The sequence below is a fragment of the Lathyrus oleraceus genome, chromosome 4, assembly GCF_024323335.1.
Source record: "Lathyrus oleraceus cultivar Zhongwan6 chromosome 4, CAAS_Psat_ZW6_1.0, whole genome shotgun sequence".
Taxonomy (NCBI): domain Eukaryota; kingdom Viridiplantae; phylum Streptophyta; class Magnoliopsida; order Fabales; family Fabaceae; genus Lathyrus; species Lathyrus oleraceus.
Genome location: NC_066582.1, coordinates 334,221,523 through 334,237,490, shown reverse-complemented (window position 1 = coordinate 334,237,490; position 15,968 = coordinate 334,221,523). Strand labels below are relative to the sequence as shown.

The window sequence follows — 15,968 nt, the reverse complement described above, 5'->3', positions numbered from 1 at the left end:
TTTTCGTTAGGGTACCACTTTTGGTTTCATCCTTTGTTATCATCAAAATCATGGAATCTATTGTAGAACTATTTTTGTTCTTACAGGGGCCTCCCATGAGGCGGAGTGGAGTGGTGGTAAAAGCTTTTGATGGATCCCGCAAGACTGTGATTGGTGAGGTTGAACTCCCAGTCAAGATTGGACCAAGTGATTTCCAGATCACTTTTCAGGTCATGGATATCCACCCACCATATAGCTGTCTGTTAGGTAGACCATGGATTCACGAGGCAGGCGCCGTGACATCCACCCTACACCAGAAATTGAAATTTGTCAAAAACAAAAAGCTGGTGGTGGTAGGGGGAGAGAAAGATCTCTTGGTTAGCCATTTGTCTTCCTTTTCTTATATCGATGCTGAGGATGAGGTTGGGACGCTGTTCCAAGCCTTATCTATTGCTGAGCCTTCTAAGAAAGGAACTTCTTCATTTGCGTCCTACAATGATGCTAAGTTGGCCATTGAGCATGACACAACTACTGGTTTAGGACAAATGATCAAGCTGGAAGACAATAAATCCCGGGCTGGCATAGGGTATTCTTCGGGCACCTTCAACAAGCATGGGATGTTTCAGAGTGGTGGTTTCATTCACACCGTCCAAGACGAAGAAGCTACTGCTATTGTGGAGGAGGATGCAGAGGAGGATTATGGTAACTTTGTCATCCCTAGAGGGGTCTGCAATAATTGGGTTGTTGTTGATGTTCCAACAGTTGTCCATAAGTCCACATAATGTTCATTTTTGTTTAAAAACCCTTCTCCCATGCCAAAGGGAGAAGTGATGGCATTGTTGGCACATAAATACAATGATATTCATTCAATAAATTCATGTTAAATGTTTATTTTTCCAAATTATTTTCACCTTTTGCTTTTTGCATGAAATTGATGATCACAAAAAACCTAAAAAGAGAATAAAATCAATCTTTTCATCTGCATAATGATTTGCCTTGTTTGAATTCTAAAATCTCTTTTATATCCAAAATCATTATGCAGGTTGATCAAACCCATTGAACATAATGATCCAACATCATCTCCCAACTTTGAGTTCCCTGTATTTGAGGCCGAAGAAGATGATGTTGAAGAGATTCCTGACGAGATTACCCGTCTACTTGAGCATGAAGAGAAGATCATTCAGCCACATCTTGAGAATTTGGAAATAGTCAACTTGGGGTCTGAAGATTGTGTTCGTGAGGTGAAGATTGGGGCACTTCTGGAAGAATATGTGAAGAAGGGGTTGATTGAGTTTCTACGAGAATATGTCGACGTCTTTTCCTAGTCATATGAAGACATGCACGGTCTGGATACTGATATCGTGCAACATTTCCTGCCTTTGAAGCCTGAGTGTGTGCCTGTGAAGCAAAAGCTTAGAAGAACTCATCCTGATATGGCAGTGAAGATCAAAGAAGAAGTTCAGAAGCAAATTGATGCATGGTTTCTGGTGACTTCTACATATCCTCAATGGGTGGCCAATATTGTGCCCGTGCCTAAGAAAGATGGAAAAGTCCGAATGTGTGTGGACTATAGAGACTTGAATAAAGTTAGTCCGAAAGATGATTTTCCTCTACCACATATTGATATGTTGGTAGATAATACAGCTAAATTCAATGTCTTCTCATTTATGGACGGATTTTCCGGATATAACCAGATTAAAATGGCACCCGAGGATATAGAGAAGATAACATTCATCACACCTTGGGGAACATTCTGTTATCGAGTGATGCCCTTCGGTTTGAAGAACGCCGGAGCCACGTATCAACGTGCTATGATTACCTTGTTTCACGATATGATGCATAAGGAAATCGAGGTATATGTTGACGATATGATTGCAAAGTCAAGAACGAAAGTTGAACATGTGGAGCACTTGTTGAAGCTTTTTCAGCGTTTGAGGAAGTATAAGCTTCGTCTGAATCCAAACAAGTGTACATTTGGAGTTCGTTCCGGCAAGTTATTGGGCTTTATTATTAGTGAGAGAGGTATTGAAGTTGATCCTGCCAAGGTCAAAGAAATACAAGAGATGCCTGCGCCCAAAACTGAGAAGCAAGTCCGAGGTTTTCTTGGCCGCTTGAATTATATTTCCAGATTTATATCCCACATGACTGCCACATGTGCGCTAATATTCAAGCTCCTCCGGAAAGATCAGCACCATGATTGGACCGAGGATTGCCAAAAAGCCTTTGACAATATTAAGGAGTATATGTTTGAGCCGTCGATTCTGTCTCCGCCTGTGGAAGGGAGACCCTTGATTATGTATCTGACTGTTCTTGAAGACTTTATGGGTTGTGTCCTTGGTCAGCAAGATGAAACAGGGAAGAAAGAGTATGATATCTACTACCTGAGTAAGAAGTTCACTGATTGTGAGTCTCGATACTCGATGCTTGAGAAGACATGATGTGCTTTGGCTTGGGCTGCTAAGCGCTTACGCCAATATATGTTGAATCATACGACTTGGTTGATATCCAAAATGGATCCAATCAAGTATATCTTTGAGAAGCCTGCTTTAACTGGGGAGATTGCCCGTTGGCAGATGTTGTTGTCTGAGTATGATATTGAGTATCGAGCTCAGAAGGCTATTAAAGGTAGTATCTTGGCTGACCACTTGGCACATCAACCAATTGAGGATTATCATTCAGTTCAGTACGACTTCCCAGATGAGGAGATTCTGTATTTGAAGATGAAAGATTGCGAATAGCCTACGCTCGATGAAGGACCAGAGCCCGGTTTCCGATGGAGCATGGTATTTGATGGTGTTGTAAATCAATATGGAAATGGTATTGGGGCAGTGATTATTACTCCTCAGGGCACACATTTTCTTTTTACAACAAGGCTAACTTTCAAATGCATGAATAATACGGCGGAGTATGAGGCCTGTATTATGGGATTGGAAGAATGTATTGATCTTAGAATAAAGCACCTTGATGTTTATGGTGATTCGACCCTTGTTGTCAACCAAATTAAGGGTGAATGGGAGACGAATCAGCCCGGCCTCATCCCATATAGAGACTATGTGAGGAGGATTTTAACCTTCTTTACTGAGGTTGACTTCCATCATATTCCTCGAGATAAGAATCGAATGGCAGATGCGCTGGCTACGCTTGCTTCTATGATTATGGTGAGACTCTAGAATGAGGTCCCCAATATCACTATGATGCGCTTGGATTGACCAACTCATGTATTTGCAGTAGAAGAAGAGAAAGATGATAATCCATGGTATTATGACATCAAATGTTTTCTTCAGAGTCAAATTTACCCGCCTGGGGCATCTGTTAAAGATAAGAAGACTTTGAGGAGACTATCTGGCAGTTTCTACCTCAATGGCGATGTGCTTTATAAGAGGAACTTTGACATGGTTCTGCTCAGATGCGTGGATAGACACGAAGCAGACCTGTTGATGACTGAAGTCCATGAGGGTTCATTTGGTACTCATTCCAATGGACATTCCATGGCAAGGAAGATGTTGAGAGCATGCTACTATTGGCTGACAATGGAGTCTGACTACTGCAAGTATATGAAGAAATGCCACAAGTGTCAGATTTATGCGGATAAGATTCATATTCCCCCGACACTTCTGAATGTGATTTCATCACCATGGCCTTTCTCCATGTGGGGAATTGACATGATTGGCATGATAGAGCCAAAGGCGTCAAACGGTCACAGGTTTATTCTCGTAACAATTGGTTACTTCACCAAATGGGTTGAAGCGACGTCATATGCAAACGTGACCAGGCAGGTGGTTGTGAAGTTTATCAAGAATCAACTCATATGCCGTTATGGTGTGCCAGACAAGATCGTTACTGATAATGGATCTAACTTGAACAACAAGATGGTGAAAGAGTTGTGCAGCGAGTTCAAGATTGCACATCATAATTCTTCGCCCTATAGACCCAAGATGAATGGGGATGTTGAAGCTGCTAATAAGAACATTAAGAGGATTATCCAGAAGATGGTTGTTACATACAAAGATTGGCATGAGATTCCGCCATTCACATTGCATGGCTATCGTACATCTGTCCTCACTTCAACAGGGGCAACCCCTTTCTCTCTTGTTTATGGCATGGAGGTTATGCTCCCAGTAGAGGTGGAGATCCCCATCAATGAGAGTCTTGATGGAAGCCAAGTTGACTGATGTTGAATGGGTTCAGAGTCGTTATGACCAGTTGCACTTAATTGAAGAGAAGAGATTGACTGCCATGTGTCATGGTCAGTTATATCAGCAAAGGATGAAGAAAGCCTTTGATAAGAAGGTCAAGCCTCGTGTGTTCCGAGAAGGTGACCTTGTGCTCAAGAAAGTCTTGTCTTTTGCGCCCGATTCCAGGGGCAAGTGGACTCCAAACTATGAAGGTCCATATGTTGTTAAGAGAGCCTTTTCAGGCGGTACTTTGATACTTACAACTATGGATGGGGAGGATTTCACTCGTTCTGTGAATTCAGATACAGTCAAGAAATACTTCGCCTAAAATAAAAACAGAATAGCTCGCTAAGTTGAAAACTCGAAAGGGCGACTTAGGCAAAAATGAGCGTCTCGGTGGATTGAAAACCCGAAAGGGTGGTCCAGGCAAAACTTAGAGACATAAAAAATGATGAATATATCCCGCTAGATTGAGTACCTCACCCTAGGGAAATCTAGGAAAAAATTAGGGATTTGGCAAGTAACTGCATCCTGGCAAGACTTTTTTTTTTCAACTATCATTTGTCAAGGAATTTCGCTCAGTCATCGTCAACTGAAGCTTCAGATACATTGGATTCAGAGTTGGTGGAAAAATGGTCATTATGTTCAATGTAGCCCTTTTCCAATATATATCACCAATTTCAAATTTGTAAAGATCCGTGGAGTTGATCGCGACTTTATGAGTCTATTGGGGTATTAACTGCAAGTGCACAGTCTAATCGCGTAGTAATAAAAGATATCGATCCCACAGGGACTTATGAATCGATATACCGTTTTCTAGGGTTACTTCGTAAAGCTAAGGCGGATTATACTTTGTTGATTAGGGGAACTAAAATAAGATCTAGATTAAATATCAAATATAGCGGATATCGGTATGTAGTTCGTCGTAATTAGGGAATCAAATCTTCGTTGGTTTCGTAGTTTTAAAATAAATCTTTTCAGTAGACACTATTAATTTAAAAGCCTTTTCTCAAACTCTCGCTCTGTTGAATAGGCAATGACTTTATATTAACGTGCGCTGTCACTAATTAGTTAAGTCCAAAATCACTCTTTGAAAACAATAGAATCTATAGAAACTCTTTTTAAGAAAACACTAACCATTTAAACACCCTTGTCTCAAACTCTCGCTCTGTTGACTTAGATTATATAATTAAACTTAAATGCTTAACTCTCATCCTCACATTTAACCTTTAAAAATACTTTTTGGAAATGATTAGAATTTAATTAACTCTAAAAATTCCTTTCGCCCTGATTCAAAATTAATGTCCAATTTACACTGTCCAGTTAAAAGCTCAAACTTTCGTTCTATTGGTTTTAACTTCTTTATGTCTTTTACTCTCGTACAAAAACTTTGGTGTTAATTCTGTAAATTGAGACCATAAAAAGAGTGATTGTATTTTTAAATAAATCTAAACCAACTTAGTTTTGATTCCTCCATTCCGCTTACTTTACATACCGATATCTAAGTTTATTTAGCCAGACATGCTAAACAAGCCTAAACAATAATTATGCTTACATACAGCCATATCAGACAGACAGTATAAATAAATAACAATGCAGAGCATATATAAATTAAAACAATAAATTAAAGAACCTGTAAAATTAACAGAAATCTTGATTGTTTTCTAACTTCGATGTTTGAACACTCCACCACAAGCCGATTGGATTTGTTCTTCACAATCTTCGATCAGACAGTAAAATAAAGGCGAAGGAATAAAATACTATGATCTAACGTAAGGTTAGATCCAGTAAAAATTACACAATAGTTTCCGATGTAGAAACTATTGTGAGAAAATTAATTGAATGCTTCAAAATTGACTAGAAAAGAAAAGAAATAAAAATTGCTAGGAAAGTAAAGTGCTGAAAGAATTAAAAAGGCAGTAAAATAAATGCAGTGCCGAAAACTAGAAAATTCAGAGAGCCCGTGAGAGCTGCAGGGTTGGATCTATTTATATTACTCCAATCTGTAACCGTTTCCCACAAATTCCTTCAGTAAGTAACCTTCACGCTTCAACGAGTCAAACAGAAGAATAGGCTTAACGTGCCTCTGTTGCGCGTCAAAAGCCAAAAATATAGGAGTGGAGTGTGACGTTCGTCACACTATGTGTTACGCTCGTAACACAAGGTAGCAGGGCGTGACGCTCGTCACACCATGCGTGGCGCTCGTCACAGCTTCAGCGCTTAGGCAATTTTGGGCTGGGCTTTAGTGGAATTTCTTCTCATCCTCTTTTTGCACCCCTTTTCTTCCTTTTTCACTTATGCTTCAAATAAGTTACCTGAGATAAATAGAAGGGAAAATACCAAGTAATATCGAATAATATGAAATAAATCAAAACAAATAATAATATAATTTAATTAAATCGAGTCCAAAAATGTGATATTATTTCATGTTATCAAGAGTCTTGCCATTTGCAGACTACCATTCCATCAAATAAATTTGAGCCTTTATCCAATACTTTGCACTCTTATTTGTTTCTGTTCAACAAATATTTGCATGTTTTAATTAATAAATATCATTGTTTTAAAATTTTCATAAATCGTTTTTAAACAAAGTGAACATTCACAAAAAGGATAATTAGGACATCTTTAGTGCTCTCCCAAGGATAGTATGATCTCTAAAAGGGTAAGACATTTGTTCATTATTGCTAGCATACTTGAATCCTCTTCATTATCTCTCAGGTTGTCTCCTCCGCGAGCGTAAAAGAAGGTTATGCATCACCAAATTCCCCAGAGAGTTTGGAGATTTTGATCCTGATTTGTTCAGAGAAGTATACCTCTAACATCCCATCAAATCCCCAGAGAGTCTGGAGTTTGGTCTTAATCTTCTTGTCCCCCAGTGAGTTTGGATCTAGCATTTGTGTTATCAATTATATGGTTGTAATCCCTTGTATGGATTGACCTAAAATCCCTTATAAATTGATAAATTGATATGCTATACTTTCGAGGAAGTCGGTATTCCCTCATTCAGATTGGAATTCTCCCGCAGAGTGAGCAGGAAATCCCAGGATTGATCCCATTTTTACTCCTCAGCACGGTCATCAGCAGTGTTTCCCTAGTGGAGTTGTCTGATTAGAGCCTATTTGTTGATTCCTCCTGAGCAGAGCGGGTGATGAAAATACTTATTTTCTATCCCCAGCGGAGTATTGTTCCTCTTCTTCTTGGCAGAATTCGTTTCTCCAGCAGTGCGAGGAAATTTTGTTGGTTTTGGAACTTTTGTTTGGTGGTTATTCCCCATAGAGTTTTATCTCTCTCCCTGATAATTTCCCCAGTAGAGTTATTTCTACATCGGATCTTATCCTTTGCTTAGTCTCCCCGGCCAAGAATTTGCCTGATTGCAGTTTAGCGTTGGAACTCCTAAGGAAGATGTGTTATTTCTTTCCCCAGCGGAGTGATTGGTTCTCCTCCTCCTTAGAAGAGATATTTCCTTCCGTAATTAGAAGTGATTATTGTTTAATGTGTTTCTGTTTGGTGGTTGTCCCTCACATAATTCTACATTACTTCCTGATAAGATCCCCGATAGGTTTCTTCTCCGGCTGATCTTTAGCTCTGCGTACTGTTGGAAGATCCCCCAACTTTGGTGATTGTGATCCCTTGTCTGTTCCCAACAGTAGTCTCTGATTCCTGGCGAACCTATTCGTATCCCCTAGCAGTGATCTTTGCCCTTGGCAGCAACTGTTTGATTCTTAGCATTGGCTTTGTCCCCCTGCAGAGATTGTTGTTTTCTGGTATTTGTTGCCCCCATCAGATTAGGAGTTTTCCCAGTGGGCCTGGCTTTCTCTTTTGAGATGTAGTACCGGATATTTGTCCATTAATTCTTGGACCTATTTGTGTTAGATATGTCTGTTTGCCGGCATTCATCATACATGAACCACGCATATACATGCATAACATTCAGATATTTATGTTGCATTCTTTGCCATATATCGTTGTTTTTTTCTCTTGCTAGTTAGTGATATATATCCCCCCAAGCAGATGTTGGTGTCTTGATCTCTCCATATAGAGTCAGCCCCATAGGCAGAAAGTGTCTATCCTTTCTTCCATGTTCCCCACTGAGTTATGTCCTCGTGGATGACTATTATTTATGTTTCCTCCCAAAACATGTATTGGGATGGAATTACTCCCCTGAGTTATATCCTCGTTGGGCTGAGTCTTGTCTCTTTGTGTCTCTCTAGTTTGTTCCTATATTGATTACTCTTGTTATTTCCCGTTTCACTTCCCCGTAGTCTAGATGAATGATTGCTCAGTAACCAGTAATTGTCTATCTTTTCCCCGGTGAAGTCTGTGGCCTTCTACCCTCATACCGGTAGTTGTAAACCCCATCTTTATCCCCTTGCAGAGTTAACCTTTTTGTTCATCCTAACCGATGACGGTTATTCTCTTCCGTGGTTTTCTACCCAGTAACCGGTAGATGTAATCCCCTATTCGTTGGTTATCTTTATCCAATATTCAGTATTGATATTCCTCCACCTTTTGAGTATATCTCCCAGAAACCGGTGATATATCTCTTAGATAATTGCTTTGATAAAGCAATTTATCTCCAGCGAGTTTTCTTTCATTTACCCTTGTTTGGTAATGATCGTTTCTCCCCTTTGATTGGTCATCATTTTATACTCGGTATTCGGTATCCCGATGTCCTTTCTTTTCGGTCGATTTATCCTTTATTAACCTAGTAACCGGTTATGGATAATCTTCCATGCGAGTATGTTATCTATGTTCTGACGGTAATAGATAATATATCTCATGCGCTCTTCAGTCGAAGTCTTTTTCTTCCCCTGTTGAATAAGATTCGTGTTTCCTTATGGAATCAAATGTCCATCCTGTAATCGAGTTTGCTTTTTCAGCCCTTCTTTCGGATGATGAGTGTTTTGGAAATATTCCCCAATTCACGCTTTGGTTGGTCACCTATTATATGCCCAGTAACCGGTATCCCTGGTGTTCCTTCCTCTCTGCTCCCTATTATGACTTTTTGTCCCCTGTGGAGTCAGAATTTCTTGAGTTGAAATATACCTTTTAGGTCTTCCTCAGATGTTTTGGATGGTTGATATCTCTCACCCTTATACCGGTCTTAGATATTCATTCTCCCCGAGTATGTTGTTCTCTCACCTTTATACCGGTGTTTGATCACATGTCTCTTTGAGCTTATTACCCAGTAACTGGTAATACCTCAGTTGCTTTTTCCTCAGCTGAGTCCTTTGTGGATATTCTCAGCCTGAGTCCCTTTGGTGGATTTTCCCCATCGGTGTTTGGATTTTATCCGAAGTATCCTTTGTGGATAATTTTGCTGTATCGGTGTCATACGGTGAACTGACTTCGTGTGTTTTTGCTTTGGAAAGCAAATGTCGCGGATAGCAAGAGTCGCCACCGACTTTTCTTTTATCCAATAAGGAAAGGCGGAAAAGAACAGGAAAGACCTTAATTAGATTTTGGGTTCGGGAGGTACATTATAGAAAGGGAAGGTGTTAGCACCCTTTGTATCCATGGTTATCCATGGGCTCTTAATTGCTAGATCACTTATGTTTGTCTGAAAAAGTGTTTGTGAATTGCTTGGAAAATGTTTTGAAAGGAGAGTTTAACTTTGTAATGATTCTTGTACAAATGTATACAAAGTATTTATCTCGTTTAATTTTGAAAGCGGTTTAGAAAAATATAACTTGGCAATGATTCTAGTGCGAATGTATACCAAGTGGTGATTTTCTAGTATTTGCAAAGTGTGATGTATGAAAAATGTTTTAGGTTGTGAGTCAGCAATTAAGAGTTATACCCACCCAAGGTCTTTATGGGTATTTCCTATCCTTATGAGGGTAAAACTGTCCTTACTATTGAGAAGTAAGTAGTCTTATCCCTTTGGATGTAGAGGGACATCGTAGGGTCATCGTTTGGTCATTGAAGGCAACATTTGTAAGGATACCTTAGCATTCGAAGGGACGATCATCATTTAACCGTAGGCTTACAACGAAGGGTCATCGAGGGACAAAATCATATATTCGAAGGCCATATCCGAGGGACAATGATTTATTTTATGATGATTTAATCGAAGGGTCTTTGCTAAGTATATCCCCACATTCGCGGGACATGACCATGATACCGTAATATCGTAAGGCAACAAAAAGAGGTCCAAGATCACATATTCAAAGGCAATATTTTACAATCAATTAGGCGATTAGGGTGAATCCCCACATTATAATCAATTAGGTAATTAGGTCCACATTAAAATCAATTAAGTAAATAGGATGAATCTCCACACTAAAATCAATTAGGTAATTAGGATGAATCTCCACATGGGTATCCCACAAATAAAGTGGAATACCTAACGAGCTACCTTCTCCGGGAGTATGTGAACCCTTACAAAACTCAGCAAACAGGTCAGAATACCAAATCAGGGTGCAATCGAGAATTGCACCAAACAAACGGAACACAGCGGTAGGACGGAATAGAACAGAACAGAAAAATCATAGAATAAAATAGATCCGATAAGCATAGAACAGAACAGAAAAATCAGCGACTGTCACGTTCGCTGCTGCCTCGCCTAGCGAAGGTTTAGCGAACTCTCGCTACATGCTCGCTTAGCGATGTGCTAGCGAGCGACTGCGGGTTTTGAATTTCAGACAGTACGATTTCAGCAAACTTCACACCCTATGGCATCCATTACAGAGATTGTATGGTTAAACATTCAAGATATCCATGCATACTTAAATCCACATGCAAAACTTAAGATATTTTCATGAATTCAATCATAATGCCACATGTAAATTAAGAGTATAAAGCAGTAATGATAATGCAAACCTGTTTGCAATTGAATTGCAACCTTGAATTGGCAAGCCGGATTGAGTTGGGCGGAGGTAACCTTGGTGCAGATGAGTTTCCTTCAGGGTTTCCTTTAGGGTTGCTCTGAATTCTCTGGGTTAGCCTCCAGGGTTTGCTGTCTGTGAGTGTTTTCCTTTCTCCTCCGTTTTCTGTTCTCCCTTTTTCTGACTGAAGTTGTGGTATTTATAATGCTCTTTTTGTGACCTAATGGGCTCAGAATGAAGCCCAGAATTTTCTGGTATTCGCAAGCTTCGCTAGGCGAGTGGCGTAGCGAAGGGTTCGCTAGGCGAAGGAGTTGCTCGCCTAGCGAGCAAGCTAGTTTAGGCCATTTTCTGGATTTTGCCATCTGTGTGCTGGGTCTTTGTTCTTTTAAGATCAATGCCTTGAAAAATAAGTTGGAGTGCCTTAAAAATGCCTTGTAATATTAACGGGCAAATTTTGGGGTATGACAATCGGCATATTCCCCAATACATGCATCTTTGCGTCAGCTCGAGTCTTTCCATTGATTTATTTTCATGGAATCTATTCGTGTCTCTCGGCAAGTTTTAGGTCGTGACCTGCTTACGCATTTTTCCCCTTTGCTTCCCATTAGAGTCCCCAGAGTCTCTGTCCCATTTATGAGCATATTACTCATATGGATTTTCAGTTTCTCCTGATTTCTTTTCCTTTGTGGACATATATCTCCATAGAGTATTACCTTTTGCATACATACATTTGCATCATGAGGTCTCTTAGGGACCAAAATTCGTCTCTTTGTTATTATTTAAGCCCATTCTACCTCGTCGAGAAGAAGATTTCAACCTTCATATCTCCGACTAGAATGACCTTAAATAGGGGCATCTGTAAGACCCTAATTTTGACCCTAAGATCCCTCATGGCATCATATCATTGCATTGCATTTGCCTTAAGGATCATAGCATCTTGGCTCCTTAACCCTAGGGTGGGAACTTATGTGAGTTGGTTTTAGACCACCAAGCATGCTTGAATTGTATATTATGGCTTTTCATATTTTGTTTACTAACCAAAAGCACAAAAATATGTCACTAACATCTTTTGTTTTATAGCTTGAGCAATCATAAGATCTAAAGCTCCTAGATGGTCCCTATGCTAAAAGAATGGCCAGGTGAAGGTGGAAAGCAAGCATGAAAATGGTTCACAAAGCTCTCATTCATCATATATGCCTCCCAAGTATCTAAATTTGTCAATTTGATCAAAGCAAACCAAAAGGCTTGAGGATTGTTTCCCAAGGAAACCCTAATTCATCTATGCATCAACTGTGCCTTGCTCATGACGCAACCTCAAAACATGATCAAATAAAATCAAGGGAAGTTCTTTAATTCATCATTTAATGCATATTTGAGCTTATTTGAGTGTCCTCAATCATCAATTCATCAAGATTTGAGGCTTGGACTTGAGAAAGTTGATCAGTCAATTCATCTGACTATTTTGAAGTACATTGAAACCTAACTTTTAATGTGTTTGTCAAATGGAGATGACCCCAAGAGACAAAATGTTCTTAAGAACCATATGAACAACTTTCATGTTCATCAAAAATTGAGTTTAACCTTGGAAGGTCATCATCCATTTCAAAACATTATAGGTCATTTTGACTGAAACCCTAATTTTGGGTTAACTTCCCAAGGCCATAAATCATTCATTATTTATGATTTTGAGGTGGGATCAAATGCATTGGAAACTTAAAGATTTATACTTAATTTGTTATGTTGAACAAATTTTCGTAATCCTAGAATAAATACATGTGATAATGCAAAACATTATAGGTCACTTTGGACCAAAGGCATTGAAATATGAAAAAGTCCAACTTCAAATGCCCATAACTTTCTCATACAAACTCCAAATGATGCAACATTTGAGTCTAAATTGATTGTATTGAAAATGTCTAAAACTTTTATGTTGAAGGTTTTGTCATTTGGAGCTTGCATCATTGAAACAGAAGGGCTTGAAGTTGGCCCACTTTGGAAATTTTCACATACACATGTTTTGCATATTGAACTTTATGACCAATTTTCACTAATTTCCCATTTCCGATTGAAGTTTTGTCCAACATAACAAATGATCCTTATGTCAAGAGCTTTCCAACCATTACCCAAAAGGCCATGTTTTATTATTGGAAAGGGTATTTTCGAAGAGGAGAAAGTTTTGGTGCATTTTTAGAAACCATGTCAAATATGTGTGCACAAGCCAATTGCATCAATTCTGCACGTCCATTTCAACTTAGTCTGATATCAGCACTCATTTGCAATAAGATTTGGGCCCTTCATGCGCCTGTACAGGCCCATGCATGGAGGCCCTCTTCATTCATGCACACACAATGCTCATGCTTACCTCGGCTAATTGCTATAAATAAGAGTGCTAGGCTTCATAATTCAACAACCTGAACGCGCCTGTTATGCTGCAAAACTCCCTCCATAGCCATACCTAAGGAATTCACTCTTTCATTTCAAAATTTCAGATCTGATTTTCAACTTCATTGGTTGATTATCATACTCAAAATTCCTTGGCCTTACTTCATCTTCATCTCTAGATCACACTGCAGTCAATAGCCACTACGCCAAAAAGGTTTTTTAACAGCGCATCTTAGACAACGCTTTTAAAAGAAAGCGCTGTCTAAGGTTAAAATAAAAATAAAACACGGAAAATGTTCTAAAAAAATAATGAAAGCGCTGTCTAAGGGGGGGTCTTAGACAGCGCTTTTAGAAAGCGCTGTCTAAGACCCCCCCTTAGACAGCGCTTTTAGAAAGCGCTTTTAAATATAGACCTTAGTCAGCGCTTTTGAGAAAGCGCTGTTTAAAGTCTTTCAATTAAAAAAAAAATTAAAACCAAAAGCGCTGTCTAAGGTGGGGGTTTAGAAAGCGCTTTTGGAAAGCGCTGTCTAAGGCATATCTTAGAAAGCGCTTTCCACAAAAGCGCTGTCTAAGGTCTAATTAAAATTAAATTTCAGACTTCTATTTTCGTTCTCAGTTCTTTTTGTTTTCCCTCTTGCGATTAAACCTAATATCCGTCGCTTACAAGAACGTGATAGGGTCGCTATGTGCGGCGTGGAGAATCGTTTCGTCGATTGAGCAGAAGGAAGAAGGTAGAAAGAATGACGACCATGTTGTGCTTGTTAAGGATTATAGATCTAAAGTTGAATCGGAGTTGTCCAATGTTTGTGCCAGTATTCTCGAGCTCTTGGACTCGAATCTTATACCTTCGGGTTCTTCGAGTGAGTCTAAGGTTTTTTATTATAAGATGAAAGGGGATTATCATAGGTATTTGGCTGAGTTTAAGATTGGGGATGAGAGAAAATTTGCGGCTGAGGATACTATGTTGTCTTACAAGGCTGCACAGGTTTGTGTTTTTTTTTGTTAATTTTTTACTGTTTGGAAGATTAATTTATTAATTAATTGTTTTATGTTTTGTCTTGAAGGATATTGTTGCTGCTGATCTTCCATCTACTCATCCTATAAGATTGGGTTTGGCTCTCAATTTCTCGGTTTTCTATTATGAAATTCTCAACCAGTCTGACAAAGCTTGTGCCATGGCCAAACAGGTTTGTGATATCTGTGATGATACTAATAACTGGATTCTTTCTTCAATTTTTAATGTATTTATTATTGAAATTTTCAAGTCAATTTGATTACAATATTTTTGACTTGGGTGTTTGTCTATGTGTATGTCTTACTTCCATACTGAATCGATAAAATAGGGGAACAAATTCCCTGTTGTCAGAATTTTAGTCGGCTATCTATTCAATTTCGAGATTTCTTTTGAAGTCTGAATTAGAGAACTTCAAATATAAACTATTTGATGTTTTCCATCCAATGATTTAGACTCTGGATCTTTAAATAGTTCATAGTTCTTTCCTTTTTGTGCCCGTTTTAGCTCATGTGGATGAACAATGAACTTAATAGCAGTCTAATTGCCAATACTTGGATATTGGCAGTTTCTTAATTGTAAAATTATTGTTGGAAAAAATTAACAGCTTTTGAAAATTGTCTGTTTCGTGGTGAGAGTTAGTGGTAGTCAAGGTTTGCTCATGAATAATATTGACATATGTTATTCCTTCTGTGTTTTTCTCTTATTTTCTGTTCATGTTTGGCTTGTAATAGTACTGAGTATGCAGTAGGAACATACTAGCTTATTGATTCTAAAATCTACCCTACTGAATCAATTTTCTTTTCCTATTTTGATAGGCTTTTGAGGAAGCAATTGCTGAACTGGACACGTTGGGAGAAGAATCCTACATAGACAGCACACTTATAGTGCAACTTTTGAGAGACAACCTCACCCTTTGGACTTCTGATGTCTAGGTAAAATTTCTCTAATATATAGAACCTACCCTTTTCGGAACATTTATTTGTCCAAGCATTTTGATTAATAATCATCGACCTCTCTTCCTGATATTGCGGCAAATTGATCATAATCTGAGTTAAGCTATATTTTACTTCTTGCAGGACCAGCTAGATGAGCCCTGATTTCCCTTATAGGTTGACAGGTCGTATTCTCCCCTCTTGAAGGAGGTGGGCTATGAATGTCATTTATATGTGTTGATTAAGAATCATCCTAGTTTATACATTTACCGGTAATCTGTGGTATAGTGTCATATGGACCTGTCTTGTTTTTTTATGTCTTGTATGATTTGGATCTGTTGTCCTAATGGGAGATCAAATTAAATTATATTGTTGCAATCATCTTTTTCCTATGGTTTCTTTAAAGATTATTCCTCATACTTGGTAAAATGAAGTTGTTTGACAAGTATGTTTTTAAGGAAAACATGAGTCAGAGAGGTAGATCTACTAGTGTCAACCGCGAAAGTGTTTGCCAACTTTGACCGAGTCCAAAGTTCACAATATACAGCCCTCTGAGCGTGAGCTCGGAGAAAGACGGTCGCCAACTCCGCCCGAGTATTCTAGTCCGGTACAAAATCCACCACCAAAAAGTCTATGCCCACTAAACTATCCTCTGGTC

General features: G+C 38.9%; 1 protein-coding gene across 1 annotated transcript; it reads left to right on the top strand.

The window, feature by feature from the left end:
* Nucleotides 1–596: 596 nt before the first annotated feature.
* On the top strand, nucleotides 597–15,691 carry LOC127137322 (14-3-3-like protein B). The gene is made up of 5 exons (XM_051063794.1): nucleotides 597–704; nucleotides 13,980–14,348; nucleotides 14,428–14,550; nucleotides 15,194–15,310; nucleotides 15,455–15,691. The coding sequence occupies exons 1-4, from the start codon at nucleotides 597–599 to the stop codon at nucleotides 15,308–15,310; spliced, it is 717 nt and encodes a 238-aa protein (XP_050919751.1). The 3' UTR covers nucleotides 15,455–15,691.
* The last annotated feature ends 277 nt before the right edge of the window (nucleotides 15,692–15,968 follow it).